This window comes from Pristis pectinata, chromosome 3 (assembly GCF_009764475.1).
Source record: "Pristis pectinata isolate sPriPec2 chromosome 3, sPriPec2.1.pri, whole genome shotgun sequence".
NCBI lineage: Eukaryota > Metazoa > Chordata > Chondrichthyes > Rhinopristiformes > Pristidae > Pristis > Pristis pectinata.
The window spans coordinates 63,834,870-63,861,710 of NC_067407.1; the positions used below are offsets into that span (position 1 = coordinate 63,834,870).

Sequence of the window (26,841 nt, forward strand, 5' to 3'; positions counted from 1 at the left end):
GTCCCACAGACTCCCCTGGTTTCTAACTGCTGCCCTTGATACCTGTGCCATATGCAGGAACTTAGATTATGTTAATGGCCTGGCTGTTCCTCAGTGGGGCCTGTTACTTGCACTCACCAGTTGTGTTCCCCCACTCTGGATCTGCAAGGCTAGAATCACTGCCAGAGACCACAGTGGAAAAAGCGGTGAGCCCAAGCAGAGGTCTGGCCTCAAAAATCAGGTGACATGGGCTGGCCAGAACAAAAACCCCACCCACCACACTCATCCAGAAACCTTGGACAAGAAAGCAGTGCCAAATTTCCAGCCTTCCTGTCTGTTGAAGTCCCCAAGGTTTCCCACTGCTTCAGAATGTGCCTTACATTAAGAAACATTAAAATGAAAAACAATCAATTAAATAAACTGAAAACAATTTAAGATAACTAAAAACAGGGAAGCTAACACAAATAATTAAAATAAAACATGTAAATTACCTTTAGCTTTACCTCTGCAACCCATAACCACCATTCAAATGAATGGCTAAAAGTAAATTCCAAGAGCAGCACAAAAACTCAACAGGTCCCTGCTCCACCTTCAGACTCAGTGGAGAGCCCAATGGTGGAGTATTGCTGGGATACAGTCAGAAGAATTAGGATTGTACCTTTGAGGTTCCTACATTCATGTGGGATCCCTGAATCCATTGGCATTTGCATGAGTAAGTGCCAGCCTTTCCACGTGACAGCATCTTAGTAAATTTGTGCCGTGATTGAGAGAATCGAAAAACTCCATCAGTGAAACATAAACTTATTCCCACACCGAACACAATTAATGATGTCATTGACACCTACTTCATGCCCACTGCATCCTGCCCCACGGGTTCTCTGCGCTTCCGATTGCCAACCTTCTTGAGTGTAAAGCCTTCCGGGAACCAGAGTGGGCCCAGTTTGCGCTTGCGCTTAGCTGCTACGACACCCAGGATGAGAATGAGGATGATGATCCCTATTGCGACCATCAACAGGTACAGGAGACTGAGCTGTCCCTGGTCAGGCAGTTTATTGCGATTACCTGAGGGCAAAACAAATACCATTTTCATTTCACATTTGATACTGGGAATGAGAGAGAAAAAATATTTCTTCCTTTTGAGTTTAGAATCCAAACTACCAACCATGGTTTAAAAAAAAACTGTTTCTTCCTCATGGCATTTAATTTAATTCTTGGTCTCTATTTTTCACATTTCAGTGCATGCCCTGACTTTCTTTCCTCCAAAAGAAATATAGTGGCAGATCATTGATGGTTAATGGTCCGTCCACTTCGGTAACGAGGCCATCTGACATTCACCAGCCAGGTGCTCTGGACAAATCGTCTGGAGTTGGATACACTGAGGAGTGGCAATATTTGGGTCAATGAGGGGGACTCCAACATCTGTGGTCAAAGTCAACAAGCCTTGTTGGACAACTGATAGCTCCTTCCACAAACTGAGTGATCTTTGGCAGGGGAAGATGTGCATAGGGAAGACGATTTTAAGAAATTACAGCATTAGCTTACTTTGATTTCCATTTTGGAAATACCAAATTTAGTGATGTTTCCCAGGAATGAGAAGATTGCCAGTGGGTTTCTGGAGCCATGCCATTGATTAGTGTGAGGTAGGAACCTGCCAGGTTTGGAGCTGACCTACTTACTTTTAACAGACTCGATTGGGTACGGCAGAGTGCCCTTGCTGGACTGGGCAGCGATGAAAGCAGCAGCGGTGTCTGTCGATGGAAAACAATCCTCAGATGTTTGCAAGCACTGCCTATTGTCAATTTCCAAGTGGACCTCAGAACTGTATGAATAACAACAAAAGACATCAAGGTTAATGGATGACAATAAAAATCTACCTTCATTCAGGTTACTTGTGTCTATACAGGCCTTTTGTTGATTCTCCCTGTTTCAAACGCTCATTCCTTTTAGCTGCTAAGTAAGGCAAGGCATTCAATACTTCTTCTGTTTACAAGCATTTTCTTCTATTTATTCACTCATGGGATGTGAATGTTACGTGCAAGACCAGCATTCATTCCCAACTGACCACTGAGGGCCACTTCAGTCTGCAAAACAGTCATCCACATTGTTGGGGCCCAAATCTCACAGACTAGACTGGATAAGGATAGCAGATTTCCTTCTCTAAAGGACAGCTGTGTTTCTGCAACAATCTTATATTTTCATGGTCAGGAACGGTAGCAGCTCTGCTCTTGCAAAATTCCGGATTTGTTTAAATTTATTGAATTTTAATTCCCCAGTTGCCATGAAACTTTGATAAAAAGAACAGAGCAATACTTAGGACAGGACAGAATAGCCAGATTAAATTTACTGGAGGGAAAATCCACCAAGTGGGGAGATGGAGGGTGTAAATGAGCTGACACCTGGGGTTAAAATACAAAACGTGTGCAAACATGAATGCATGCAAATAAAGCTATGATTAAAGATAATTAACATTTTGGAACTCTCATGGGCCCCAAATTCGCAAGTTTTTTGTAGTATACATGGAACAGTCCTGTTTTGGTCCTGCTCAGGTACCCTCTCTCAACTCTTCTTCTGTTACTATTGAATGCAGTTGTGCTGCTGGCTGCACTCATGCAGAACTTGAAAATTTACCAAGTTTCCACACTGCCCTCACTTTCACATGCTTCAGACCTGACTCTTCCCTTCACTTTCTTGACTTCTCTATCTGAAAGTTATGATAGCAACCAATACCCAATACAAGCCCACCAACATCCATAGCTATCTTGACTACACCTCCTCCAGCTCTGCTTTCATTTTCATTATCCATATAGTAACTACCCTGATGACTGGATGCACCAGTACCTCCGAGGTATCTACTTTAACCATGGCTTCCCCTCTACCACAGGGAACAGGGCTCTCAATTGCCTGTTTTATTTCCTGCACTTCTTTCACATCCTCGCTTCCCAGCCAGAGGAAGGGCAAAGATCCCCTTGTCCTCGATTTTCACTCCCACAGCCTCCACATTCAATTAATCATGATCATTTCCACCATCTTCAATGGGATTGCACCATCAGACACATCTTCCCCTCCCCTTTCAGCATTCCCAAGGGACCATTCCCTCTGAAACTGCATGGTTCCCTCTTCCATTTCCACCAACTACTCTCTTTCACCTCTTCCCTTCCCACCATCCAAACGCCCAAACAGTCCTCTCAGGTGAAGCAGCCATTCACTTGCACGTCCTCGCCTCAAATGATATGCTCGTGTGATCTCTAAATTAGAGAAACAAAACGCAGACTGGACGAGCACTTTTCAGAACACTGCCATCCAAGGGACTGCAAGAGACATCCAAAGCTTTCAATCATCTGTCACTTGAATTTTTCTTCTCACTCCTCTCTGATCTGACTTTGGCCTCCTACACTGTTCCGACGGAGCCTTATGCAAGCCTGAAGAACAACTCCTCACCATCCACCTAGGCACAATCCCAAAGACTCAACGCTGAATTCAACTACTTCAAATAACTAGCCTTTCCCGTCTGGGTCAACCAACCATCAAGCACCCACTTACTTTAATCTTATTTTATTCTCTCCACATCCTTATCAACTCCTTCTAGATTCTACCATTCACCTATACACTAGGGGCCAATATTGATGCAAGGTTAGCCACATTACCTCTCTTCACAGATGCTGACTAATCTGCTGGTTATTTCCAGCAGTTCCTGTGTTCACCAACTCACATTTCTGGCACATTCTTTAATTCCACCCCATCCCCCACCCTACAGACTGCCCTCATTGATCAATTAAGCAGACAGCTCAAAAAACTGCATCGCCAGGACAACCTTGCTCTCCATCCTATCACAGGCAGGCACAGTAGTGTAGCGGTTAGTGTAACACTATTACAGCGCCAGTGATCCGGGTTCAATTCCAGCCACTGTCTGTAAGGAGTTTGTACCTTCTCCCTGTGTCTGCGTGGGTTTCCTCCGGGTGCTCCGGTTTCCTCCCACATTCTAAAGACGTACGGGTTAGGGATTTGTGGGCACACTAGGTTGGCGCTGGAAGCATGGCAAAAACTGCGGACTGCCCCCAGAACACTCTATGCAAAGATGCATTTCACTGTGTGTTTCGATGTACGTGTGACTAATAAAGAAATCTTACATATTATCTTACTTTCCTTGTGTGGTTTCCACCCATTCCTTCCAGTCCAAATTAAAGTTAACTTATTTTCTCACTTTTCCATTGCTGATAAAGGTTACTTACCTGAGACGTTAACTGTTTCTCTCCACAGATGCTGCCTGACCTGCTGAGTCATACCGCACAAAATCAGGCCCTTTGGCCCATCAAGTACGCACCAACCATCAAGCACCCATTTACTCTAATCCTATTTTATTCTCACCACATTCTCATCAACTCCCCCCAGATTCTAGCATTCACCTACACACTTGGGGCAATTTACAGTGGCCCATTACTCTCCCAACCCCCATGCCTTTGGTACATGGGGGGAGTCCGGAGCACCCAGGAAAAACCCATCCAGTCACAGGGAAAACATGCAAGTTCCACCCAGACAGCACTGGAGGTCAGGATTGAACCTGGATCACTGGAGCAGTGAGGCAGCGGCTGCATTAGCTCCACTACTGTGCCACCCACAAATGCTTCCAGCATTTTGTTTCTCTTCCCAACTACTTAGTATTTACAACAATACTGTTCCATTCCTCTACAACATGAGGCAAGATTAGTAGTCAACCACCAGTGCACTGCTTCAAATGCCCCCTGAAAATTCATGCCCTCAGCGAACCCTTGACCTTAATTATTCAAAAACACAAACTCATTTCACAATATTTGTCCTCAAGTATCCCAAGCATGTCAACTGGAATTGGACAACTTGTTGAGTTGATCCTTTTGCCTTCTTTAAGAGTGTTGGTACCATTTTCCTTGGCACTGCAGCAGTAAACCTCTAATTTTTCTTGCTATAAACAGCAAAATGTGGTGGCACTTGTCAAGTGTGCTTGTACCCAGATGGTAGCGGTTCTCTGCTGCAATTCCAATTTTGAGGCCAGTCCCTCAAGTGCTTTGCAACCTGAAAAGGCAAGTGTTTCTCTCGCCACAGATGCTGCCTGACCTGCTGAGTATTTCCAGCATTCTTTAACCTTCTTTAATATTAGATCATCACACAGCAGTTCCATCCTTGCACCCCACGTACACAGCTCAGAGGTTCTTACCCAATAACTTCTTGTCCGAGCTCTCTCACTATCCTAACGAAGCGCTTCATTCTAGACCCGTGGCCGTAGTAAGGCAAGATCATTAGTGCCCCAGTGGAGTCCTTCTTGAATCTCAGGGTAGTATGCAGGAGGGCCCCCAGCTTCCGAAGGAAGTTGACAGAATCCTTACGTAGTTCCTCCGGGGGCAGGAGCACAATCAGCACCAGCACCCCCTCAGCCAACTGCTCAGTGTCACTGTCCACACAATCCAGACCATCCCAGCCACACTCCTCGGTATTACAGCCCTGGTCACAGAGACCATCGTGGTAATGATCGGCACAGTACTTCTCATACAATGGGCTGCAGGGATCAAAAAGGGCAGGTTAGACAAGCAATGGTATTTTTGGAAAATCAGTTTTCCACAACTCAAGCCTTACAATGCCTTAACGTGCTGACACTCACCACCACTGTTGTAGCTACAACACATATTCTGTCTACATAAAGCAGTAAGCTCACTGATTGGAATCTGCACAACTTAAAGATATCTTTTAGAAGCAGCTCAAAGAAAAATTCTGGGTCAGAGGTTTAAGGGTCCCAGTAAAAATGCACTAACATTGCTGAGGTGGAGGCTGCTTTATGGAAATGATATTAAACCAAGTCCTGGTCTGACCTCTCTGGTGGACAAGGAAGATTACAAGGCACTATTTCAAAGAACAAAGGAGTTTACGTATGAGTTAGCCAATATTTCTTTCTCAACCAACATCATTAAAACAGATTAACTGATTGTCATCATTTTACTGCTTGTGGGTCCTGATTACGTGCAGATAAATTGCTATCCCACGCTTCAAATGGTGTTCATGCATTTACAGACGTGTGGGGATTTGAGGGTGTACGTGGGTGTGGGCGTCGTGGAAGGAGATGAGTAGGTTGGGGGATCTCCTCATCATTCTGTTCCTGGGCCTGGCCAAGGTGGCAATTCACAGGTCCAGACAGCAGGGCATTAAGAGGTCCATTCAAGCTGACTGCCTGCCCCTCTTCTGAGGATGCATCCGAACCCGGGTGTCCCGGAGGGGGAGGGGGAGGGGGAGAGAGCGCGAGAGCGAGCAGTCGGTGTTCACTTGGCCTTCTGGGATGAGCGTACGCTGCAGAGGCTGGAGTGCATCCTGGACAAGGATGACAACGTTTTAATTTGAAAATCCTGATAAAACTGCTGTAAATATGTTAATAAACCTCTCTTTTTTTTTAGAAAGAAAGGAGCTAGTTTTGGCAGGTGGAAGGAATGAATGGGATCGCGTGAAAGGGTTAAGAAGGGAGATGACTGTAGCCTGAAGGACCTGGTTCTAAACCATAAGTTATAAACGACTGTAAGTGTTTTGTGATGCAAGGCACAAGGCACTATGGATGTGCAGTTTTTTTTTTGTTCTAATTGTGTTCTCTCTTGCATAATTCTGTTTAATTTGTTACTCGTGAATGTTGTGTATCTGATGCTCTGTGCCTGTGATACTGCTGCAAGTAAGTTTTTCACTGCACCTGTGCACACATATACTGGTGCACATGACAATGACAATAAACTTAAACTTAAAGTGCAACTCCTTCCTTTCCTCTTCCTCCTTGCACACGCGGACCGCTGGAAAGCAAGAGCTCCAAACCCCGGCAAAGTTTGTGAAACGTACTTGCAGGACTTCTGGCTGTTGCGACAGGCGAAGTTGTCGAACAGGCATTCGGCTGTGTTGCAGGCCTCGTCGCACTGGTTGTTGTTGAAGTACTTCCAGCACTGCAGGCTCTCCGTGCAGTTCTCCCAGGGGTTCAGGTTGAGCGAGCAGTCGCCGCCATCCCACTCGCACTCGTGGTTGTTGCACTCCTGGTCACACATCCGGTCCCGGGCCTTCTCCTTGCACTGCGGCAAGAGGCAGCTCTGGATCTGGGTGCAGGTCTGGCCACTGTAGGGGGCGGGGCAGCGGCAGCTGAAGAATGGCGGTGTGGGTTTGGGCAGGCAGCTCCCACCATTGTGGCAAGGCTGGGTGGAACAACTTGGCAGCTGGCACTCGGAGCCTCCGAATCCCTTCGGACATGTGCACTTAGGGCCCTGGGGGGTCATGGAGCACGTCCCACCGTTCCGGCACAATACCTGCCCGCAGGTGTAGTTGGTGTACTCGCAACTTGCGCCCATTACGCCCTGCAGAGGGAATTAAAATCAGGTGCAAACAAAGTGAGATCGTTCCTCTGTCAACCTGATGGCTGAGAGGCCATGTGCACTGGTCAGGCAGGTGACACCTCCTTTCCCCGTGTCTGGACTCAACTGCCCAAAAGGTTTCAGGGACTCGCGGGCTGGAAGCTAAACAGGGCCATGAAAGTGACGGCAAAATCTATGGCAAATCGGTCACTAAAATATAAACTAGTCCTGGCTATTGAGACACCAGGACGACGACTAGTTTGCTGTCTGTCGGTCACAGCAGCAGAAAATTGGTTGTCATGTTTCCAGTGTCACATTTAGTTTTAGTACAGCACAGGAACAGGCCCTTCAGCCCACAATGTCTGTGCTAAACACAATGCCAAATTAACCTCATTCTTTTCTGCTTGTACACCATCCACATCTCTCCATCCCCTGCATATTCATGTGTCTAGCTAACAGCCTCTTCAATGTCACCACCCTATCTGCTTCCACCACTCCCCCAGCAGTCCATTCCAGACACCTACCACTCACTGTGTTAAAAAAAAACTTGCCCTGCACATCTCTTCCTTTCCCCCCTCACCTTAAATGCACACCCTAAGTTTTGATGGGTTTATGGGGAAGTAAGATTAGGGTGCTGGTGAGGGAAGACAGTTCTGTTGAGGGGTCAAGCTGATCCTCCTCAGAAGCCCACACCACAGGAGACAACCAAAACCTGGGCTTGCTGGCTTTTGAAATAGGTTAGCAGCCAGGAACCCTTGGAGCAATGTTTAAAACAGGGGCAAGGGAAGATTTGGTCAGTTACAACAAACTAAACAATGCATAGTTTGAGCCTGCCCCACTGTCAAAGGGAGAACTTCAAGATGTTCATGAAAGATCATCAAAACAAAATGAACCTTCAACTGGAAGTACAAACGTACAAAATTATAAGTGGGCCTCTTGGTGGAGAAGCTCTGAGGAGGCTGCATGGCCTTTTCTTGCTCTTAAGATTTATATTCTTGCACTAATCACAGATGCAAAGGGAAAGCTAACTGAGTGGGTTCCTTTAAGACATCAGCTAACAAGACATAACCCTTGGTAAGTGGCAAAAGGGTAACTGGCAGCCTGTGGAGCCAGGTCATTCGTAGAGCCACCCTGGTGAACAAAATGTCACTGTGATGTTTACATAGCTCAAAATAAATACTGAAGGGATGAGTCTTGTGGCTATTGATTCAAGCATGAATTTTACAGAAAAATTATCACAACTGAGGAAAATTCATTCACAACTAGCAAGGAGAAAAAAATGGTTCCACTTACAGGTCTGCACTGGCAGGTGTATCCCAGAGGGGTGTTGACAGCAAACATGCATGTCCCTCCATTCTGGCACGGCTGAGAAAGGCACAGATCAATGACAGTCTCACAGTGGCGGCCTACAAAATAGCAGTGGCTCACATCAGCGGCTGAACACACCGGGATGAAATATTCTCATCACCCTTGGCATTAAACAGCATGAGTGCTGGGTGACAAGTTGCCATCAACACTTGCTTTATTACATGACTGGTATTTAGAAGAGAGTGGTGGAGGGAGGACTTGCCACCATTTTGGTCACAACCACATCCTACACAAGGGATAGGTTACATTTTTGACTTTAATTCACAAAGTGCATCTGAACAAAAGGTAGACAAGATGCTTCAATGAAACATCTAAGGACTTTTCTTTTAGTTATTAAGTAAGTCAGAATGGAAAAACTGGGAGTTCTCGGCTCTGGAAATCTAACATCAACAGGAACAGAAAAGTACGTTATGGCAATTCCTTGCTGGAACAATGTAGGAGATTAACATACCAAGTTTTGTATTGTTACATAGGAAGCTGGTGGACCCCTTTGTTGAGCTATTCAAGAAGGGGCAGAGAAGAGAAATGTAGCTGTGATTGGAGATAGCATAGTCAGGGGAATAGACACAATTCTCTGTCGCAAGGATCGAGAGTGTGTTGCCTGCTTGGTGCCCAGGTTCAGACATCACATCTCACCTGCAGAGGAATTTGGAATGGGAGGGGAAAGATCCAGTTGTCGTGGTCCATGTGGGTACCAATGACGTAGGAAGAGCAAGGAAAGAGATTTTGCTGAGGGAATTTGAGCAGCTAGGGACTAAATTAAAAAGCAGAACCAAAAAGGTAATAATCTCTGGATTCCTACCTGAGCCACATGCAAATTGGCACAGGGTCAATAAGATCAGAGAGTTAAATGTGTGGCTCAAAGATTGGTGTGGGAGAAGTTGGTTTGAATTCATGGGACATTGGCACCAATATTGGGGCAGGAGAGAGCTGTTCCAATGGGATGGATTCCACCTGAACCATGCTGGGACCAAGGTCCTGGTGAATTGCATAACTAAGGCTGCAGATAGGGCTTTAAACTAAATAGTAGGGGGGTGGGTTCAACAGATTGGGAAAGAATGGATAAAGTAAAAGGGAAGGAAAGTGCAGGAGAGGTTACTGAAGTTTCCAGAATAAAGACTAAGACAAAGTTTAGAAAGGGATAAGAATTTAACTTCAGGCAGCATGGAGACAAATTTGAGAAGAAGGGTGGTGAATACAGGACTGAAGGTGTTATATCTGAATGCACGCAATATACAAAATAAGGTAGATGAGCTCATAGCGCAGTTAGAAATTGGCAGATATGTTGTTGTGGGCACCACAGACTACAGAGTTGTGAGTGAAAGTTGGAAGCTAAACATCCAAGGATACACATCCTATCAAAAAGACCGGCAGGCAGGCAGAGGGGGTGGGGTGGCTCTGTTGGTAAAAAAAATGAAATTAAATCCTTAGCAAGAAGTGACATAGGATCAGAAGACATAGAATCCTTGTGGGTAGAGTTAAGAAACTGCAAGGGTAAAAAGACCCTGATGGGAGTTATATACAGGCCTCCGAATAGTAGCTAAGATGTGGGGCATAAATTACAACAGGAGATAGAAAAGGCATGTAAAAAAGGCAATGTTATGGTGGTCATGGGGGGATTTCAATATGCAGACAGATCAGGAAAATCAGTTTCCAAGAGAAGGAATTTGTAGAATGCCTATGAGATGGCTTTTTAGACGAGCTTGTAGTCGAACCCATGCGGGCAAAGATAATTCTGGATTTGGTGTTGTGCAATGAACCGGATTTGATTAGAGAGCATAAAGTAAAAGAACCCTGAGGAGGCAATGATCATAATATGATAGAATTCACCCAGCAGTTTAAGAGGGAGAAGCTACAATCGGATGTATCAGTAGTACAGTTGAGTAAAGGTAACTACAGAGGCATAAGAGAGGAGCTGGCCAAAGTTGATTGGAAGGAGACCCTGGCAGGGATGACGGTACAGCAGCAATGGCAGGAGTTTCTGGGAGTAATTTGGAAGATGCAGGATCACTTCATCCCAAAGCAGCAGCAGCATTCTAAGGGAGGATGAGGCAACCGTGGCTGACAAGTGAAGTCAAAGACAGCATAAAAGCAAAAGAGAAGGCATACAATATTGCAAAAATTATTGGGAAGCTAGAGGATTGGGAGGCTTTTAAAAACCAGCAGAAGGCAACTAAAAAAACAATAAGGGGAAAAGAGGTGAAATATGAAGGTAAGCTAGCCAATAATATAAAAGAGGATACCAAAAGTTTTTTCAGATATATAAAGAGTACAAGAGAGGCAACAATGGACATAGTACCACTGGAAAATGATGCTGGAGAGATAGTAATGAGGAACAAAGAAATGGCGGACGAATTGAATAAGTATTTTGCGTAAGACTTCACTGTGGAAGACACCAGCAACGTGCCAGAAATTCGAGTCAGGTGGCAAAAGTGAGTGTAGTTGCTATTACTAAGGAGAAGGTGCTTGGGAAACTGAAAGGTCTGAAGGTAGATAAGTCAACTAGACCAGATGGACTGCACCCCAGGGTTCTGAAAGAGGTAGCTGAAGAGATTGTGGAGGCATTAGTAGTGATCTTTCAAGAATCACTAGAGTCAGGAATGGTTCTGGAGGACTGGAAAATTGCAAATGTCACTCTACTCTTTAAGGAGGGAGGGAGGCAAAAGATAGGAAATTATAGGCCAGTTAGCCTGACTTCAGTGGTTGGTAAGATGTTAGAGTCCATTATTAAGGATAAGGTTTCAGGGTACTTGGAAGCTCATGATAAAACAGGCTGAAGTCAGCATGGTTTCCTTCAGGTGAGATCTTGCCTTACAAATCAGTTGGAATTCTTTGAGGAAGTAACAGGCTGGATAGGGATCAAGCAGCAGGTGCCAGGTGTCTGGCACTGGGACTGGTCCTGCTGCTCAGAAGGGAAGGCAGGAGAAGAGGAGGGCAGTAGTGATAGGGGACTCAATAGTCAGGGAAACAGACAGGAGGTTCTGTGGAAGTGAGCATGAATCCCGGATGGTATATTGCCTCCCAGGTGCCAGGGTCCGGGATGTCTCTGATCGGGTCCACAGTATTCTTGAATATTGAATATTCCTGGATTTCAGTGTTTTAAAAGGGATAGGGAGAGGGGGGAGAAGAGGAGGAGGGGTGGTGTTACTGGTCAGAGATACTATTACAGCTGCAGAAAGGGTGGATAATGTAGAAGGATCCTCTCTAGAGTCAGTATGGGTGGAAGTTAGGAACAAGAAAGGAGCAGTTACTCTACTGGGAGTACTCTAATAGGCCCCCCGGTAGCAGCAGGGATACTGAGGAGGAGATTGGGAGGCAGAATTTGGAAAGGTGCAGGAATAACAGGGTTGTTATCATGGGAGACTTCAACTTCCCAAATATTGACTGGCACCTGCTTAGTGCCAAAGGTTTAGATGGGGCAGAGTTTGTTAAGTGTGTCCAGGACGGATTCCTGTCACAATATGTTGACAGGCCGACTGGAGAGAATGCCATATTAGATCTAGTATTAGGTAATGAACCGGGTCAGGTGACAGATCTCTCAGTGGGTGAGCATCTGGGGGACAGTGACCACTGCTCCCTAACCTTTAGCATTGTCATGAATAAGGATAGGAGCAAAGAGGATGGGAAGATATTTAATTGGGGAAGGGCAAATTATGAAGCTATAAGGCTAGAACTTGCGAGTGTAAATTGTGATAACGTTTTTGAAGGGTCATGTACTATGGAGATGTGGTCCTTGTTCAGGGATCTCTTGCAAGAGGTTAGGGATAAATTTGTCCCAGTGAGGCAGAGAAAGAATGGCAGGGTGAAGGAACCATGGGTGACAAGAGAGGTGGAACAACTAGTTAGGAGGAAGAAGGCAGCATACAGAAGGTGTAGGCAGCAAGCATCAGATAGGGCTTATGAGGAATATAGGGTAGCAAGGAAGGAACTTAAGAAGGGGCTAAGGAGAGCAAGAGGGGGACATGAAAAAGCCTTGGCGAGTAGGGTTAAGGAGAATCCCAAGGCTTTTTTCACATACGTGAAGAGCAGAAGGATGACGAGAGTAAAGGTAGGACCGATTAGAGACAAAGGTGGGAAGATGTGCATGGAAGCTGTGGAAGTGGGTGAGGTTCTCAATGAATACTTCTCTTCAGTATTCACCAAGGAGAGGGGCCTTGATGACGCTGAGGACAGCGTTCTAGAGCATGTAGATATCAAGAGAGAGGATGTGTTGGAGCTGTTAGAAGATTTTAGGACAGATAAGTCCCCGAGGCCTGACGGAATATACCCCAGGCTGCTCCGCGAGGCGAGGGAGGAGATTGCTGAACCGGTGGCTAGGATCTTTGAGTCCTTGTTGTCCACAGGAATGGTACCGGAGGATTGGAGGGTGGCAAGTGTTGTCCCCTTATTCAAAAAAGGTAGTAGGGATAGTCCAGGAAATTACAGACCAGTGAGCCTTACATCTGTGGTGGGCAAGCTGTTGGAAAGGATTCTTAGAGATAGGATCTATGAGCATGATCTGTAAGAGCCGCGAGGTAATGATGCAGCTCTTTAAAACTCTGGTTAGACCACACTTGGAGTACTGTGTCCAGTTCTGGTCGCCTCATTATAGGAAGGATGTGGAAGCATTGGAAAGGGTGCAGAGGAGATTTACCAGGATGCTGCCTGGTTTGGAGAGTATGCATTATGAGGAGAGACTAAGGGAGCTAGGGCTTTACTCTTTGGAGAGGAGGAGGATGAGAGGAGACATGATAGAGGTATACAAAATATTAAGAGGAATAGAGTAGACAACCAGCGCCTCTTTCCCAGGGCACCAATGCTCAATACAAGAGGGCATGGCTTTAAAGTAATGGGTGGGAAGTTCAAGGGAGATATCAGAGGGAGGTTTTTCACCCAGAGAGTGGTTGGTGCATGGAATGCGCTGCCTGAGGTAGAGGTGGAGGCAGGTACGTTGGTCAAGTTCAAGAGATTGTTAGATAAGCATATGGAGGAATTTAAAATAGGGGGATATGTGGGAGGAAGGGGTTAGATGGTCTTAGGTGTGGTTTAAAGGTTGGCACAACATGGTGGGCCGAAGGGCCTGTATTGTGCTGTATTGTTCTATGGTTATTGACAAAGGACAGTCAGTGGATATTGCCTACTTGAATATTCCGAAGGCCTTTGACAAGGTGCCACACATGAGGCTGCTAAATAAGATAGGAGCCCACGGTATTACAGGAAAGGTACTATCACGGACAGAAGATTGACTGACTGGCAGAAGGCAAAGAGTGGGAATAATGGGGGCCTTTTCTGGTTGGCTGCCATTGACTAGTGATGTTCCGCAGGGGTCGGTATTGGGTCTGCTACTTTACACGTTATATGTTAATGGTCTGGATGATGGAATTGAGGGCTGTGTGGCCAAGTTTGCGGATGATACAAAGATAGGTGGAGGGGCAGGTAGTGTTGAGGAAGCAGGGAGTCTGCAGAAGGACTTGGACAGGTTAGGAGAATGGGCAAAAAAGTGGCAGATGGAATACAGCATAGGGAAATGTACGGTCATGCACTTTGGTAGAAGGAATAAAGGCATAGACTATTTTCTAAACGGGGCAGCGAATTCAGAAATTGGAGGTGTGAAGGGACTTGGGAGTCCTGGTGCAGGATTCCCGAAAGGTTAACTTGCAGGTTGAGTCGGTAGTAAGGAAGGCAAATGCAATGTTAGCATTCATTTCAAGAGGACTAGAATATAAAAGCAAGAATGTAATGTTGAGGCTTTATAAGACATTGTTCAGACCACATTTGGAGTATTATGAGCAGTTTTAGGCCCCATATCTAAGGAAGGATGTGCTGGCATTGAAGAGGGTCCAGAGAAGGTTTACAAGAATGATCCCAGGAATGAAAGGGTTAACATATGAGGAGCGATGGTTCTGGGCCTGTACTCATTGGAGCTTAGAAGGATGAGGCGGGATCTTATTGAAACCTAGTCCTGGATAGAGTGGACATGGAGAGGATGTTTCCAGTAGTGGGAGAGTCTAGGACCAGAGGGCACAGCCTCAGAATAGAAGGACGTCCCTTTAGAATGGAGATGAGGAGGAATTTCTTTAGCCAGAGCGTGGTAAGTTTGTGGAATTCATTGCCACAGACGGCTGTGGGGGCCAAGTCATTGAGTATATTTAAAGCGGAGGTTGATAGGTTCTTGATTAGTAAAGGCATCAAAGGTCGCGGGAGAAGGCAGGAGAATGGGGTTGAGAGGGAAAAATAAATCAGCCATGATCGAATGGTGGAGCAGACTCAAAGGGCCGAATGGCCTAATTCTGCTCCTATGTCTTATGGTCTTATAGTTGAGGAATTATGGGTCAGCTCCAGGCAGCAAGCTTGTGATTCCCCATCACTGCAACACCCTTCAGCCCTTCAACCTTCCAAGTAGGTGTGTCCCTTGAACTCTGGACTTGGCTGCAACCAGCACTCCCTCATCCAGCCAGTGGTGGTGCTGGTTTAAGCTCTGGAAAATGGAATCCTCCTCTCATCTCTCCTCCTCTGGAGCAAGGAGGAATGATATAGCTAGACAAGTGACCCCTATGGTTTCCCCCAGAAACACTTAATCAGTGATCTGAAAATAGATCTGACATAGATCAAAGCCCTGATATGAATAGTGCGCAGATAGATTCAGATTTATTATCACTGATTTAGATGATGTGAAATTTGCTGCTTTGCGGCAGCAGTACAGTGCAAAGACATAAAATTACTAAAATAAATAAATAGCGCAAAAATAAAAGGAATAGCAAGGTAGTGTTCATGGGTTCAGGGAACACTAGGTAGTGCTGCTGCCTCACAGCTCCAGCTACCCTGTACTGTACTGCTACCGCAAAGTCAACAAATTTCACGTCACATGTCAGTGATAATAAATCTGATTCTGTTACGGATTCGATCCTTGGGCATATTGTGTGTGGAGTTTGCACGTTCTCCCTCCAACTGCGTGGGTTTGCCCCGGTGCTCCGGTTTCCTCCCACATCCCAAAGACATGCAAGTTGGTAGGTTAATTGGCCACTGTAAATTGCCCCTCATGCGTGGGTGAGTAGTAGAATCTGGGGGAGCTGATGGGCATATGAGAGAGAATAGGTTACAGAGAGTGAAGGGGAGGCAATGATGTTGATGGGATTGATCTGAGAACTAGCAGAATCTTGATGGAACAAATGACCTCCTGCATCACAAGAAGAATGAGGTGATCGGACCTTTCTTTGCAGCTGCTGAGCCTACCTGATTATGGATGGAGCACACCAAAACTGTTCAATCAGTCAAAACTGTGCTCAAACTGACACAAAGCTACTGTAAGAACACATGGACCATGAGGAGCAGTGATGGACACTGTGCTCACTGTCCGTCCAGTTCCTCATGTCCTGCTCCGTTTTGGAAATTGTGTCCTTTAGGGTTATCCCTCAACAACATGCTCAAATACAACCTTTTGGATCAGATGAAAAGGAGGTTGCTCCCCTTCTTTCAAACTCCAAATACACCCACATTTGTCACACGTCTCCCTGTATTTGAACTCCTCTCAATCAGGGACAACTTTCGGGCATTTAGCTTTTTGGGAAATCTCCAAGGAGCTAATTTCCAAATCTCTTCCTCACACTAAAATAACAACCAATTTCAGATAATCTCAAATGCTCCAAAGAGTCCTAAGATTAAAATAGTTCCTATGCCAGAGTCTGAAAACAAAAAAGATTCACATAAGGTTGTCCCAGACAACAAATGGAATGAACATTTCTGCTTTATTGATTGAGAATGGTCTGCCTGGATCCATTCAGATACTTAAATCAGCAAGTAATGGAGTCTTTCCAGCTTTGAATGTCCTATTGCTTTTAAGTTAGTAGATCAGGGCAAGCTGGTCAATACTGAAGTCTCACAAGTGATCTCAGTGAACTCATGCCAAAGATTTTTGAAAATGGGATTAGGATAGGTGGGTGCAACGGTTGGTGTGAATGTGTTGGGCCAAAGGACCCGTTTCTGTGCTACACAACTCTGTCAGAAAAGGCACTTGCACCTGAACATCTAGGCAGAGGAAGATGGTACCACAGGTGCATGCCAAATGGAACCAAGGCTGAAGACATGACGCGGTTAAGCAACCCAATAACCATTGCTTATGCTCAGACACAAGGACAGTCAGTTGGTGATGATCATGTGGGGAATGGCAAGCAAAAGGAGAAGATAGGCTTCAACAAGAACAAAGGAATTGCTTTGTAACTCACCAGTAAAACCAGGCCGACACCTACATCGGTAATCGTTGTTTAACTGGACACAGTCAAGCATACCCTTGTGATCGCATGGGTTGGACAGGCATTCATTGACATCCCCTTCACAGCGTTCTCCAATAAAACCAGGGGGACAGATACAGCTATAGCCACCAATTTTGTCGACACACTGGCCACCATTTAGACACTTGTACTCCCCAGTGTGGGGATTAAAATCAGGCTCACAATCATCATTGTTTATTTCGCACAGAATACCTGTGAACAAAAAATAATTACAATAAGACCTACAATACGACTTACCATTGTAGTTTTTGTACATGATCCTCTTTCCCTTCCTCATCTCACTCCCTTATTTTAAATCAATCATACCCAGCTATTACATTTGGTCAAGCAATTTATTCCCAGGTGTTTAAGAAGTTGTCCCGTGACCTTCACCACATATTATCTTCCTCACCTCTATTTCCAAGAGGAAACAATCACTCACAACAGAAGAAAAAGAATCAGTGTAGGAAGACTGCCAGCATCAGTGAGGCAGATCAGGTGTTGAACACATTCAGGAGCCACACTAGAATTTACACAACAAACGTGCACCCTTCAATAACTATCATCATCGCTAATGTTCAAAGGTCTGAATGAGGACTCGTTCATCAGTGAGGCAGCCGAGATTAAGGACAACCCTGTGTAAACCTCCAGGCTCACAAAATGTGAAGCAAATGAGAAACACAAACATGATGTTCAGGAATCATGTTCAAGTTCAGGAGCATCTCTAAAATGGCAGCCCTGATGCAGGGTGCTTTACTTTCTGAGCTCATACAAGCATGGAAACAAGTTTGGTTCATTAATCTAACTTCCCTCTTCCAAAGCCAAACAGAGTTCACACCCATTACCCTTAACCACTGTCTACAATGCTCTTACTAATCCCACCCCTACTGCAATCTGATCAATTCAATGCTCCCTCATTTTTGCAATTGCCTTTAATGCAAACACCTCCCAGAACTTAATATAAGAAACCTCACCTCACCTGCCATCTCTGTGAGATCAAAGTTTCAGCTGGGTTTATTACCCATGACTTGCTTTTCACAAACCCATGCAGGCACTCTTTCATTGGTTTGACTCTGTGTCTACACTCCACTCCATGCCACCACCCTCCCCCAGTATCCCCTGGAATGACATGAAGACACCAGTAAATGAAAATTAAAAACATACAATGTCGGAAACATTCAGCAGGTCAAGCAACGTTTGTGGATAGAGAAAGGGGTCAACTCTGTTCGTCTTTCCACAGATGCTACCTGACTTCCTGAATATTTCCAGCATTTTCTGTTTTTATTTCAGACGCCAGTAGATGTTTGATGAGAAACCATCGGACTGTTCACCCCTCTCCTCCCTGAAAACCATTCCACTGTAGCCCAAGCTCATTGGCCATGACAATTACCATTAGACAAATCCCAACCAGTAATGTGGACCGAACTTCGCTGGTGGCATCTTCAATGTAAGGAATGTAAAGGAAAGGGTACAAATCTGAAGGCACATTTCATTACCTGCAGTTCCTGGTGGACAGGAACATTTATAATCATTCACCAGGTCGATGCAAGTCCCTCCATTCTGACAGCGCGAGATACTGCATTCATTCACCTCAGACTCACAAGTGAGTCCCCTGTACCCTGGAACACACTGGAGGGTATGGGAGTGACCATTATTACAATCATTAATTTAAGTTATTGCTTCAGCAAGTGTTGCTTCTGGATGCCACTGCAAGTTGCTGCATTAATCTGATTATTAAACAAAGGTGGCATGGAGCCACAATTAACACTGCTGTCTCATAGCTTTGGGCACTTAGGTTCTATTCTAGCCTCTTGGAGTCTGTATATTCTCCCCATGATATTGTGGGTTTCTTCCGGGTGCTCTGATTTCCTCCCACAATCCAAACATGTATTAGTAAGTTAATCAGCTGCTATAAATGACCCCTTTGTGTAGCCAAGTGTCAAAAGAATCAAAGGGGAACCAATGGACATGTGAGTTGCAGGGGTACAGGGAAATGGGAGGACGGGGGTGGGGTTGGGGAGGGAAATGTGTTTGCTCTGCTGGGTGCTGGCATAGACTTAAATGGGCCGAATAGCCTTCTTCTGTGTTGTGTTCAGTGAAGCCTTCAAGGATAGACACAAGTGCTGGAAAGTGGCACTAAATGAAAGATCAGCCATGATGTTACTGAATGGACCAAGTGGCCTCTCCCTGCTACTACCTACGATGTTATGTCGATTTGTAGTTGAGACATTGGATCAATGTGGTTCCCTAAGGTCAAGCTGGTGAGTTCGCACACCCTAAGGCAGACAATATTTGTCCAATGATCATTCTCAATTGATTAGGATGCAGTGAGCCATTGTTATTAATGGAAACCTCCCTCAATGTTCCAGGTCCCCAGCAAAGGACCTCTGACTACATACTGTTGGGGTGCCCAACACTGACTGGATGCATTCTTGGAGGTCTCATCATGACTTCCTATCTCCAAACATCTCAACAACCATCCATGCCCCTCCCTACCAATGCTTTCAAAACTCATACAGTGTGAACCATGATTGCTCTTTATAAGAAGATTTTTTTCCTGCTGAGATATTTCCAGCAGCATCCAGGAAATTAATCTCAAATTCCTGGAGTCTCCAAAGGTTTTTCCTGATGGTCGGTAACTTCTCTAATGTGCCCAAGATGACCAAACTCCAACCAGCTTTTGCTGCAACTTGACAGTTTTGCACCACTCTTACTAACAGTCACAAGGGGGAGCTCTGGATCAATGTTTTAAGAAAACCTGATTTATATGCTTGGCTTCCCTGCCTACAGAGGGATGACCTTGCCCCAGTTCTCACAGCTCTTGTGGTACATTCTTAGGATTTTCCGCCTTCAACAGCCCACAAGGTATGTCTCAATGGCAATGTACCCAGCCCTGTGGGCTGAAGCCCAGGGCAGCATTGTCCAAGTACAAAGCAGTGGCGAGAACAAACCCTGGTCAACAACTAACAATGGGTGAAGGAAGCATGAACAACTTAGAGGTGCCTCTATACCACCCTAATCATCTTTCCACATGGGTGTTTATTATTCACACTTCTGGGTGGGAGTCCCTCTCTATCTGTAACTATCACCCACCAGCCACCACTCCTACCCCTCCTGGCTCCGTCTCCCATCTCCCACCTCACCTGGTTCCACCCATCATCTACCACCCCCTGCCTCACCCCTTTAACACCAGCAATCTCTCCTCCCCTCAACCCAGATGCAGGTTCTTGACCCAAAACATTAACTATCCCTTTCCCTCCATAGATGCTGCCCTGACCCCACTGAGTTTCCTCCAGCATTTTGTGTGTTGCTCCAGATTCCAGAATCTGCTGTCTCTTGTGTCTCCAGGAACAAGGTCCTGCATGCTATCTCCAGGGGAGCTAGGTGACCCCTCCGTGGCATTTGAACGGTAAGGGAGTTATCCGCAGTATCCCAGGAAATAGCTCCCTTTCCATCACTGGATTCACAACACTGAATCCAGAGAGAGACTCACGCCTGAAAGCCAAGTCTCTTGCACTTAATCAGTTATTATGCAAAACATCATTTATCCTCTGCTTAACATGATTGGAACAAGTCATCTGGTCACTATCACATTGCTAGCTGTGGGACCTTAGTGTGCGCAGGTTGGTTGCAGTGTTTCCTGCAGTCCACCAGTAATTACATTTCAATCGGTATTCTAAGATGTTTTAGTTCAGAGGTGTAACAAGGTGTTGTGCATAAATTCACGCTAAGTCTTGCCATTTGCAAATCAGTCCAGTACTCCTGCTTGTCATCATCAACCCCTTTCCTCCAACTGTTTGTGTAACCTTTCTCCAAATACAAATCGCCTTTACTTTGGTCACCTATTCTGACGCTTGAGGGCAATGATGAGCCCCAAGCTGATCACCTTGAGAATGCAGGTTCAAATCCCACCTCAGCAAGTTTCAGAATTTCAATTTGGCACAGACAAATCTGCTATTAAAATGTCAGTATAGTGGAAACTCTGCTGGTTTGAAGAATCCCCCCCCCCCTCAAAAAAGTGTCCCCACTCTCAAGGCAACAGAGTCAGGTCCCTTGACAGTGCAATCTGCTGTGCAAAGTTAGTTTCTCCAGTTCCCCATCTCTGTTCCCTTTCATGCATTTCCTCTGATATCGTCCTCCCCATTATTACTGAGGCCCAAAACACTGCCCTAAACAGGGTGAGGGAGTAGTTTGTGGAAACACTCACCTCACACGCATAGCTGCCCAGGTAATCCTTACAGGTGGCACCGTTGCGGCAAGGGTTCGATGCGCAGTCATCCACATCCTGTTGGCAGTAGCTGCCAGTATATCCAGCCATGCACTGACATTGATGACTGTTGCCAGTGTTGATGCAAATCCCCGAATGTTGACAAAGCTGCTCAACAGTCAAGCCTGGTAAGGTAGAAGGGTGACAGAAAACAGTTAACGGAACATCTGCTGGTCAGCCAGTTATCTTCATCCAACTATCACACTCTCCTTCACCCACCTCTGCGAAAAGCTGCCACCTCGCACGACACATCTGGTACGTCGCAGTACAGGCCGGTCCAACCACTCTGGCAATTGCAGTGGTACGTGGCACCTCGCTGCATGCACTTGCCTCTGTTCTTGCAGGGCGAGCCATTGCACAGGTTCACCAGGGTCTACAGCACGGAACAAGACAGCATCAGCCAGTGGAGACCAGCCACTCTCAGGACCCGCCCACCCACTGCACATGGCATTCGTTCGCAATAGCTTAGTAGTCACATTACTGAACTGGGAATATTGAGCCCGGAGCTGATCATCAAGAATGCAGGTTCAAATCCCACCTCAGCAAGTTTCAGAGTTTCAATTCAGCACAGACAAATCTCCTATTTAAAAAACCGGTATTAAGACAGCAGGTTTGGTAAAGAATCCTCTTTAAAGGTGACCCGATTCTCATGGCAAGAGGATCAGGTCTCTTGAAAGTGGCCCGATGAGACACATGGATTTATCAAGCAGAGAGCCTAGCACCTTCCCAGGGGATCTAATGGTGACAGTGAGTGGCAGCCTTGCCCACACCCTGAGTGGGAATTAATAGGAAAACAAACCAATGTTGAAAGAGCATTGTCCACAATACAGTACAAATTGGTTTGCAAAGTGACAGTGACAATCCCCATCACATTGTTTCACTTTCCCTTCTAACATGTAGGAGAGACACCCTGGCCAACATTTGTCCATCAGCTAATGTCACTAACAGAGGATCCAGTCATTGACACAATTCTGCTTGTGGGATCTTTTGTTCACAGATTGGGTGCTGCATTTCCTTCACTACGATAGTGATGACGCTTTAAAGGGCACTCAGCTGCTGGTAAAGGCTTTGGGATACCCCAAAGCTATGAAAGGTACAATATACATGCAAATCGTTCAAAGATAATAACATCAGGATTTATAGAGTCACAGAGGGTCCTGGAGAGATGCAGCATGGAAACAGGCCCTTTGGCTCACTGAGTCCACGCGGACCGTCAACCACCCATTTACATTAACGCCATTTTATTCTCCCCATATTCTCATTGACTCCCCCAGATTCTACCTACACACTAGGAGCAATTTACAGCAGCCAATTCACCTACCAACCTGCATGTCTCACATAGGATGTGGGAGGAACCCAGAGCACGGGAAAAACGTACAAACTCCACAGGGACAGCAGCCAAGGTCAGGATTGAACCCAGGTCACTGGTGCTGCAAGGCAGTTCTTACCTGGCAGTTCTTGCCTGAGTAGCCAGAGGGACAGGTGCAGCGATAACTGCCCAGCCCATCGATGCAGGTGCCACCATTCTGACATGGTTCAGAGTCACATTCATTGATGTCGTACTGGCAGTTGGAGCCAGTGAAGCCAGGCTGGCAATGACAAGTGTATGAGTTGATACCATCAATACAGGTCCCATCGTTGAAGCAAGAGCTGCCAAGACAAAAGCAGTCCACTCAGTTCACCTGACAAGACAGTGTGCAAGAAAACAGGTCTCCTGGAATCAAGATGATTCCAATCGACACGAGTAATGAATGCCCTGAGCAGAGCCAGCCACAGGAAGTCACCACTCCACAACACTGACCACTTCTCCATGGGGATTACCCAATGAGTTAGAAGAGGAAAACCTTCCTTAAAATGCTGCTTTCCCAAGCTTTGCAAATCTGGCTTACAATTAAGATGACAGAGGAGTAAATTGTACTTCACAGAGGAGGCTGTCACATGGTATTCAATTTCTTTTCCTCAGCAGACTTCAGGAGCAACACATCATGTGGAGGCACAAGACAGTGTGGGAGCTCCAGAGGAAACTGCAGCAGCAGTAACTATTGCAAACACAGAAAACTTTGCAAGTTCACATCATTCAAGGCATTCATTTCAAAAATGAGTCTCCGACATCCTCGTCTCTCACCTTGCATGAGAGGAAGCTCGTAAGGGCTGGGGGTGGGTGGGAGGGAACAAAGGGGAAAATTACTGGTTGTTGCTGCTGAAATATCACTTGAGTGAATCATCAGTGTCTGACATGGAGCTCTGTACAACTGCCAGTTCTCTGCCAAGGGGAGGACAGAGAGGAACTGGTAGTGGGGCAGATAACTCACTCTGCGGCTTCAGCCCAAGGAAGAGGACAACAGGGCAACAACCACCCTGCCCATCACTTGTCAGCACCCAGGCGCACATGAAAGGATCCCCTGAGAGCTCACCGCTGGCATAGAAAGCGAGAGAGAGCACATATTTTAAAGACAATAGAGTTCTGTTTCTCCCTTCCCCAACTTCTCCAAGCTGCTTTTGAGGATTAGCGATTGGACGTACTGCCTGCAGCAAGCTTCAGCTGATTTACTGCGAGCTAATGGAGATTAATGGCAAAAAGGAATGCAGCAACAATGTGTGGGAATCCCTTCCCTCAGCCTCTAACCTACTCATATTCACCCCCGCCCCCACCACCCAGCTTCATCCTCCGAGCATTCCTTTCAGTGTTCACTTCAAGTCCTCTTCTCTTCCCCCACTCCCCACCCCCCAACAACCATCTTGCACTGCAGGGTAAGTTCACCTCATCCTTTGCAAATAATGTCATTTATTGATGAAATGAAGTGGCAATTCCTCACATATTGTACTTTTATTATAATTTGACGCTCTACTTTCCTTCACACCATGACCAACAACAATTTGAACACACTCGTGAAAGACTGTGGGACATGGAAAGCTTCACAGGCTGACAGACCTCCTTCCGTCGCCCTCAGAAAATGGCAACTAAATTATTAACTTTACATACAGCAACACTTCCAGTCTCAGACTGGGTTCCCATTGCAGTGAAACAGGCACTCCACTGCTCTGAATTCTCCCAAGATGACAAACGCTTTAAAATGAAGGACCTATTTAGTTAAGGGTGTCCTTCTGTTGTCATGCTTGATCACTGGAGACAGCCTAGGATCAGTCACGTTAAGACGATAGCTCCCTTCACGTGATGTTCAGATGCTCCACCTGGATAATTCAATCACTGACACCGTGCAGTCTGTGAGAGTCTGCTATGTAAATTGGCTGCTGTATTTCCAATGTTCTGATGATGACCACACTTCAAAAAGGGTGTCACTGGCTGTGAAGGTGGTACAGGGCGCTACATAAACCAAAACCTTCCTTTCCCTTACCTCTCTGTGCAGTCAGGCATGTTGTTTTCACAGTGAATCCCATTGAAACCTTGCGGGCACTTGCAGACGTAACTGTTGACGTAGTCGGAGCAGTTCCCGCCATTCTGACAAGGGTTGCTGAAGCACTCATTTATCTCTTGCTGGCATTTATTGCCAGTGAACCCCAATAAGCAGTTGCATGAGAATGTGTTGACACCATCGATACAGGAGCCTCCATTCTGGCACGGATCTGTACAATCACAGTATCATATTTCAGCTATTAACTATGTACCGATGGTACAATATGAACCAAGCTTCACCAAGTGAACAAAAATTTACGGGAACAAAAACTGTAGCTGCCAAGTCAGATGCTGGGTCTGAATCTTACTCTGGGTTGAAAAGTTATTCCTCAGTGTGGTACTGGTGAGTTCCAGCAAGAGAGGGGGCTGCCATTGGACTCCATGTAGGGTCTTGGATTTGCAATGTGACTAGGGAATCCTTAAAAGTAATTGCCAAACTTCACGGACAACTGTACATGAATGTAGTATCAGTGATCCTGTGGCACCATTTCAAAGGGAAATCTGCCAAGTTCCTGGACAATATCCTCAGCCACCAGCACTGAAACAACATGGTCGCCATCACAGTGGTCTTTGTGGGACCTTGCTGTGCACGAGTTGGGTTTTCCACCTTATAACAGTGACTGTACTTCAATGAGTACTTCACAAGGTAAAAAGCATTTTGGGTTGAGATTGTGCAAGAATAACACAGAGCAAGCTTTTACTTTCAAAGAGCAGCTTATTAATTTCATTGCACCATTAAAGCACTTACTGGGGCTACAGTCATTGACATTTGTTTCGCAGTTCACTCCGGTATACCCGGGGAGGCACCGACACTTGTAGCTCCCAGGAGTATTTTGACAAGCAGCACCATTTTTACAAGGATCAGCAACACACTCATCAATATCCACTGAACATCTCTGACCTACAAGACAAATATTTATTAGAACCATGTATTGCAGTAAACGGGGACTTTCCAAATTCAATACCCACTAAAACAATTCCACTCTATGGTAAGGTAAAGCCCAGGGGTCAAATATCTACATAATAACTTGTTGAATTCTTTATTGTGGTAGTTACAGAAATAAAATAATTAATGGAATTTCCCAGAATTTAGAGCAGAAAAATGCAAAAACACATGAAATAGCAGTAGTTCACTGTTCAGATGTTGTATCAGCTCAACCAATCAATGAAAGCCAGGTTGACCTACCTCACATCCACCTTCCCCGATTATCTCCTCATTCCTTGGTACCCAAAAGCTACCAAGAGGCTATATGTCCAAACGAGCCCATGCCAATGCTTAAGCTCCGTACAAAACTGTTCCTAACTTACTTCAACTCAATCAGAAAATGCTATATATTTTTTCCTTTCTCACATCCTTTTACACAATTCCTCTTCATTGTATCCCAAAAGCCACTCCCAAAAACTTATTAAAAAAAACTAGTTCCTCTTAATTTTTTCCCCTTGCTTTCATTAATAAGTATTTTATATTTCTGACCTCAATTCTGGACTCTGAAATTATCAAGGGTTGATGAAGAGAAGAGGTATTTCTATTCAAAGATCAATGACAGGCCACCTCTTAACCTCTATTTCATGCTTCGCATTCACAAAACTTTCTTCAGAACATTTCCTACAAACCCCTCTCTTCACACTGCTCTCCCACCCTCCCAGGACTCAGTCTGGTTTCACTGTCTCTGGCTAGTATCTCCTTTCTTAGGTTAAGATGAGGTACAAGTCAGTCATGAGTTAATACAGCCATCTCAAGCGCTTCAATAGCCCAGGATTGCTCCTAATCTAACTGTGCACAAATCCTCACCTTGCCAACCCACTGTGCAAGTGCACACAAAATTCTCATAGTCTTCTGTTTCGCTGCACACACCACCATTTTCACACGGCCGGGAGGAGCATGGAGCCAGAATAAACTCACAATCCTTGCCTGAAAAGATGGGAAGGAAAGATGAAAATCCATTAGAACCAAGCAAGGTATTACTGGTTGCAATATCAGCACCTACAGTGATGCTGGTAGGGAAGCACATTCAAGCTTTTATTAGGACAGTGTACCTTAACACAGAGAAAGGTAAAGAGAAATTTAACAGAAGTGTTCAAAATAATAAGGGATTTTGATGGAATAAGAACAAAATGCGCCCCAAGATAAGGATTGGTAACCTGACGATAAGGATTTAAGATCTATAGCAAAAGAACCAGAAGGGAGATGAACTTTTTTGTTGAGATATAGGGTGTTAAGAAAGC

General features: G+C 45.4%; 1 protein-coding gene across 1 annotated transcript in view; it reads right to left on the reverse strand.

Annotated features, from left to right (window-relative positions):
* Positions 1 to 26,841, reverse strand: part of LOC127567716 (neurogenic locus notch homolog protein 2-like) — a 152,077-nt gene that overhangs the window by 14,830 nt on the left and 110,406 nt on the right. Inside the window, exons 16-28 of the mRNA XM_052010682.1 lie at positions 26,408 to 26,527; positions 25,364 to 25,516; positions 24,557 to 24,785; positions 22,649 to 22,850; positions 21,420 to 21,573; positions 21,141 to 21,325; positions 18,430 to 18,562; positions 16,889 to 17,146; positions 8,613 to 8,725; positions 6,820 to 7,322; positions 5,168 to 5,506; positions 1,656 to 1,798; positions 825 to 1,041 (exon numbers count right to left, since the gene is read on the reverse strand). Coding sequence (XP_051866642.1) covers positions 825 to 1,041; positions 1,656 to 1,798; positions 5,168 to 5,506; positions 6,820 to 7,322; positions 8,613 to 8,725; positions 16,889 to 17,146; positions 18,430 to 18,562; positions 21,141 to 21,325; positions 21,420 to 21,573; positions 22,649 to 22,850; positions 24,557 to 24,785; positions 25,364 to 25,516; positions 26,408 to 26,527 — 2,749 coding nt within the window. The remainder of the gene's footprint in view (positions 1 to 824; positions 1,042 to 1,655; positions 1,799 to 5,167; positions 5,507 to 6,819; positions 7,323 to 8,612; positions 8,726 to 16,888; positions 17,147 to 18,429; positions 18,563 to 21,140; positions 21,326 to 21,419; positions 21,574 to 22,648; positions 22,851 to 24,556; positions 24,786 to 25,363; positions 25,517 to 26,407; positions 26,528 to 26,841) is intronic.